Genomic DNA, 6,116 nt, shown 5'->3' with positions numbered 1-6,116 from the left:
TGTCATTCTAAGAAAATACATATGACAATTTGGATACAATCCATTTCCTAATAAAAACGATATATAACTATAACCGCTAACCCTTGTACGGTAAAAATGATTCGACCAGATTCTGCTCCCGGCAAAACACATTAATCTTATTGAAGCGCAACTTTGCAACAATCTGGTAAACAACAAGAAAAAAACAGTGCACCGAAGAATCCCTAATACAACATAAGCCGTTGTGACAAGGTTACATAGAATCGGACATTCCGTTGTACTTTACTAAAATATACTATACTCACAGTCACGGGTTCGACAGACCAGGCTTCGAGACGCGGGCTCTGAGTGGATATCGCAGTGTATTCAAGTGTTACCACATGCTTCCTCCATACACTGAATCCTAGACTTTAGCATGCCGCTATGTCTTACTTTCGCTAATCAGTCGGCATTATTCTATTGATATGCAGATATATTGATGAGCCACTGAGTCGTACTGTCCTATTATTTCTATCATACATGTGCAAGGTTCTGTTTGGCAGACAGCCCTTTTGTGATAGTTTGTCAAGTAAATGTGTGACCTCTTTGGTATGACAGACGGAATCAACACAAGGACAAGAAACTACTAACAACATCAAAAGAGTGCCTACCGTATCCATAATATACAAGGTGTGAACGGGAGTCGTAATCTTTGGTTTGCGATTTCAACGTGACGCGTCAATGAAAATTGTTGTCGGACTGTTCAGGCTGACATTTAGTCCAATGCCTTGCTGGACTTAACGATAACACAAATATATGATATAACATTAACGTTAATCGTAAATTCTTTCCTGCTGAGGATAATTTCTATTTTTTTACAATTCACATCGAAGGCTGCACCCGAAGGCACAAAAGTGATGCACGTAACCGGTAACCTTGCGTTAGATCGACATTTGGTGGTGCTAAGTATTGTCTGTGTGATCATTATTTGAGTAATCAGGTTTTAAAAGGTCAAGCAAGGCATCTAACGGTTATATCGAGTTTTCGTAATATACACATAGGAACAGTGCATATGAACCTTAGGGTAAAACGTTATGCAAAAGTAGGAATATTCCAGCCATCACCTACTGAGGCACGGGTCAGAAAACGTTCTGATATTCCAGATTCCGTCCCAACATCTGCTTGAATGTCAGGTCGAATACTGTGTCAGAGGTCACGTCAACATGGCGTCAGGTGGAAGTTCTTGCGACTCGTCCGGAGAAAAAACCGCCAAACTGGACATGTCTCACGGGTTCGTGCACCACATACGGCGGAACCAGAAATCTAGGTAAGTTACGAAGTATCCTAGGTTTGTAGACTGAGCGAAGCGTGCTATTCGTGTATCGCGTAATTTAAATGTATATGTGGGGAGGGGGGCATATAAAGTATGATCGATAGTTTTAGAACTGGCGCCTTTACTTAAATAATACGAAACAAATGTCGTGTTTCTAGTTTCTCTATCGACCTTAGCCAAAAACGCAAAACTACCGAAGTCACGGGTAAATTTCTCATCACTCGGTATCCAGTGATGAAGTCGCGTCGTCACTGGCTTACCAGTGGGGTATATTTATCGTCACTAGTTTTCCAGTGATGAGGAAACTTCAGCTGGTAAACCAGTGACGACAAATATTCAGTTTACTGAAGGAAAAGAAATCATCGTTTCAGTTGAGGGGATTTGAAAGTTAGCACTTAAAGTTGTACTAACGTTGCCTCTGCAAGTCCTCACACTCCCGGACCAAATCTAACAGTTAAACACGGCTATGGCGACATGTGAATAGGGTGTTTTTGTTGCATATCGAACTCAGCCTTGGAACGTTCTAGTGCTAATAGAACGTGGTCACTGGAAGCCCAGTGCCGAGATAATTTCATCACTCGGTGTCCAGTGCCGAAGAGTCACCCATCACTGGAAAACCCAGTGAGGAACCGGTGACCTCGGTGGTTCCGCACTCGGTTCCCAGTGACGAATGACGTTCATCACTGGGCCCCAAGTGACGAGCGGAGTTCATCACTGGGCCCCGAGTGACGAGCGGAGTTCATCACTGGAAACCGAGTGATGAGTCAAGGTTCATCACTGGAATTCCAGTGCCGAGAGAGCTTCATCACTGGAACAAAGCAATTCATCACTGGTAAACCAGTGACAAACTTTCTTCGTCACTGGGCATCCAGTGATGCTAACAGGTTAAAGCAAGCACAGTCCTTGACAGTCGAAATTGACCAAGAAATCATAGAAAGAGTTCATACGTTCAAATATCTTGGTATGTACCTTGACTCCCACCTGTCCTTTAATGAACATATAGACAAAGTTTGTAGTAAGGTGTCACAGAGGATTGGACTACTTAGACGCCTCAGACACTGCCTGACTTTCAGTATTGCTGACATGTTGTACAAGACCATGATATTGCCTATTTTCGACTATTGTGACACTGTCTGGGGAACCTGTGGGGCCACCAAACAACGGCAACTACAAATACTACAAAACAGAGCGGCAAGGGTGGTGCTACAACGTAGGCAACGGGACATCAGCATTGTGAACCTCCACCAAACTCTCAACTGGAAATACCTGGCTGATAGGAGATTTGAGCACACGTGCATTATGGTTTTCAAATGTCTGACAGGCTTGGCACCAACATACCTATCCGCCACATTTCAGCACAACTCTCGTATCCATACTTACAACACTAGGCAGACCAGTAAACTACACCCACCAAGCTACACCACCACATGTGGACAAAAAACATTTGCATACACTGGCACTAGCCAGTACAACAAACTAGCAGATAACATAAGAAACATCACAACACTAAAAGGCTTTAAAACAGCTCTGAAGAACACATGTATATCTGACCTCAAGTAATATTGGAACTTAGTATGGAAAAGCACCTTTGTCTCTGATGTGCCTTACTGTTTTAATTTTTGTTTGTTCAATCTTTACATATGATTTACTATCCATACTTTGTAAATTTCAGTTTCATTAATTTTCGATTTACACATGATTTGATATATGATTTGACCTCTGACCTCCACTCCATCTCTTGACATATTGATTTTGACCTTGGAACGTTTTCGACATGAGTATGGACACTGTTTATGTTTTGACGCACCGGTTTTATGTTTTCTGTACTGTATGTTGTCCCTGGATGTTCAAAGTTTGACTGATTGTAACCACGTTTTTTGTCCTGTATTTATTATTTTACATGTATGTTTGATGGGCCCCCTTGGAAATCAACTATGCACTGTTGTAGGGGCTACCCATCTGTTTCAAGATGAAATAAATAAATAAAAAAGATGACGCCATTTTGAATATACGTTCGTCACTGGACGCCCAGTGAGGAACCCGTGACTTTCGTAGCCTTGCGCCAAAAACATGCCAACCCTAGCCTATTTTGGGTTGACAGCTGGCAATGGAAATGACATTTCCGATTTATTACCAGACTTCACTATCACTGTGATGAATTTCAAAACAGAGCTATACGTATAACGTTAACGACTTATAAATTATTAGATGCATCTTACGCGCAGGTAGTGTTGATAACGTCCAAACTGTGAACAGCTGATGAAAGAATATTTGTTTTCCTTGTAAAATTTATTTCTGTATAATCACAATGCACTTAGTAACTGTCGAAAATACCAGCGCATGCCCTGCTGCATGCATTTCACTTTTAAAAATAAATTTGTTGAATCACTTTCATTTGGGCAGAAAACAAAACCTAATATTTTCAGGACCCTTATGGGAAATGCAAAATTTTTTCCAAGGATGTAGCTAGCAGATGAGTTATCTTAAAAAAAAGTGGAAAAGTACTGAAAAGTATCAATCACTTTTCTGTATTTCCTTAGGATTTTGTTGTGAAACTTTTGTTGTGAGCTTAAGGTGTACTCTCTTTGTTATGAAGATATTAATTTTTCGGTCACTTTCCTCCATTCATTTCAAGGGATAACTATGACAAAGAGCAGAAGGCCAAGCAGGGTCAGAGGAAGCCTCGTCATACCCAGGCCTCAGTGCGTCCCAAGAAGCCTGACCAGATGGTGTACAGGCCACGAGCCAAACGGGACACCCACACAGGTTAGGGCCTGAAAACATAGTCTAAAGAAGCTGTTTTTATTTACAGAAACAGATGTGATGGTAGAAGTTTTGTCTTTACTTTTCTTCCAATCCAGATTTGCCCACAAACCCTACCCTAGTTCCTATCCAGCACAACTCCAACGTTTACTTCCGGTATACAGGACTACACCAGAATACTTCAGGGATAAACAAGTCCATTAGCCCGATTGTCCCGGAAAAGTAAAAGTGCTGTTCGGGCAAGCAGAAGTGCTTCCCCACTTGCCCGACGGGCAAGTAAGAATTTCCAGATGTGACCCGTTCAAATTACCACTGAGTGTGACAGCACATGGGGCTGAATGCCTGCCTATATTGACCATGTCATTTTTAAGCCAGTAGAGACATTGATTTTGTTGTTGTTGCTGTCCTCGTTTAACGTCTATTATTTCACTAGACGTGGTCTCTTAACAAAAGTGAAAATTTATGAAAGTGAAAACACATAGAAAAATGTAATTTAAATTTCGGGCAAGTGAAAATTTGGTTCGGGCAAGTAAATTTTTAATGTACTTGCCCGATAGGACAAGTGAATTTTTGAAAACTTGTCTAACCCTGTACTTGCTCGCATATTACAATTGTCTTCAGTGTGAAAATATACTAACTTACACACTTAATTCATTAAGACTTGTTGTATTTTTGTGGATGTATTCGATTCAAAGATGTAGGGGGACACATTTTAAGAGAAGAACCAAGTTTTTCAATGTAACCTACATGGAAATTGTAAAACCTTTAAATTTTGATATTGCTTTCAAATGAAAAGACAACTGTTTCCTCCTTTTCTTTATTCCTAGTCACTAAGTCAGTTGATTTGTCAATTAGAAGACTGCTTTTCCCCACAATGTAGCTATCATTCACAAACCATTTACTAGTATATGAGTATACAAATGTACAATTCGTGTAAATCTAAAACAAAAGATACAAATGCACTCAACATCTCTCCCACACAGACTCGCAGAAAACCAGCACATCAGATGACTTACCCAGGAGGAAAGCACTGTTCCGGTTGGAGTATGAAGCTAAGAATGGAGATGTAACAGACATCATTATCTATGAGGTAATACTATGTACACTCATTTGCATGACTGTTGTTAATAACAAGATTGTATGGGTGTCTTTTTTGTCTATTTGGTAAAACATGCAAATAAGATTGCTGTAATTGTACAAGGAATATCAGTTAACCCCTGAGCTGTCTCCAGAAATTTGTGTTAAATTGGGACAGAAAAAATGAATCCCATTGGTCTGAACTTCACAACATGAATGTGATGAAAAGGTATTTTTGTCATCTTCAGATGTTGAAAATTAACAATGAGTGGGGTGGAGAAAAAAACTTAAGCCGGAAACAGTCCTGGTTTAACCCAAGATTGTTGATAATGAAATCACAGTTGAATAACCTCTACAAAATTACAAGGACTTGCACACATTTACAAGAATGATTGTCTTCGAGAAAATGATTACTAATAATAAGTAAAGTACTTATAAGTTTTCTCTTTTTGATTTTTCAGGAGGATGACCCCAGATTAGTAGCAGAAAGGTTTGGAACACAGTTGGGACTATCAAATGAATTGAAAGATGCCCTCTATATTCATTTAGTAGATGAGATAAAGAAATCCAAGCATCTGCTGGCAGATAAGAAATAACATATGAGCAGATATATTCTGATGGCAGTTTGTTCATGCCATAACCTGTATGTTGGCCACTGAGATACTGTGAGAGGAATGCAGAAGGGCCATTAGGCCACCAAACTTTGTACACATGGGCCATTGGGCCACACAGGGAAGTGGGTCTGTCACTGAAATGTGTGCACACGGGCCTTTGGGTCATCAAAATGTGTGCACGTGAGCCATTGGGTTGGCAAAATGTGGGTACATATGGGCCATTGGGTCACCAAAATGTGTGCACAATGTGACATAGGCCATTACCCGCCAAAATGTGTATACATCGGCCATATCCTTGGAACACCATTGGGTCGGCAAAATGTGTGCCTATATATATGGGCCACCAAAATGTGACCGTGGGTTACCAAAAT

General features: G+C 40.4%; 1 protein-coding gene across 1 annotated transcript; it reads left to right on the top strand.

The window, feature by feature from the left end:
• The first annotated feature begins 815 nt into the window (after positions 1–815).
• Positions 816–6,045, top strand: LOC118411171 (UPF0561 protein C2orf68 homolog). The gene is made up of 4 exons (XM_035813241.1): positions 816–1,285; positions 3,927–4,057; positions 5,038–5,144; positions 5,593–6,045. The coding sequence occupies exons 1-4, from the start codon at positions 1,182–1,184 to the stop codon at positions 5,725–5,727; spliced, it is 477 nt and encodes a 158-aa protein (XP_035669134.1). The 5' UTR covers positions 816–1,181; the 3' UTR covers positions 5,728–6,045.
• The last annotated feature ends 71 nt before the right edge of the window (positions 6,046–6,116 follow it).

The sequence above is a fragment of the Branchiostoma floridae genome, chromosome 3, assembly GCF_000003815.2.
Source record: "Branchiostoma floridae strain S238N-H82 chromosome 3, Bfl_VNyyK, whole genome shotgun sequence".
Classification (NCBI taxonomy): domain Eukaryota; kingdom Metazoa; phylum Chordata; class Leptocardii; order Amphioxiformes; family Branchiostomatidae; genus Branchiostoma; species Branchiostoma floridae.
The sequence above is the reverse complement of the archived record's forward strand: the minus strand, read 5'-3'. Positions and strand labels throughout refer to the sequence as shown.

Coding starts and splice junctions, on each gene's coding strand:
- LOC118411171 (XM_035813241.1), top strand. CDS start 1,182: ATGGCGTCAGGTGGAAGTTCTTGCGACTCGTCCGGAGAAAAAACCGCC. Junction 4,058..5,037: donor CAAACGGGACACCCACACAG/GTTAGGGCCTGA, acceptor TCTCCCACACAG/ACTCGCAGAAAACCAGCACA. Junction 5,145..5,592: donor CAGACATCATTATCTATGAG/GTAATACTATGT, acceptor TTGATTTTTCAG/GAGGATGACCCCAGATTAGT.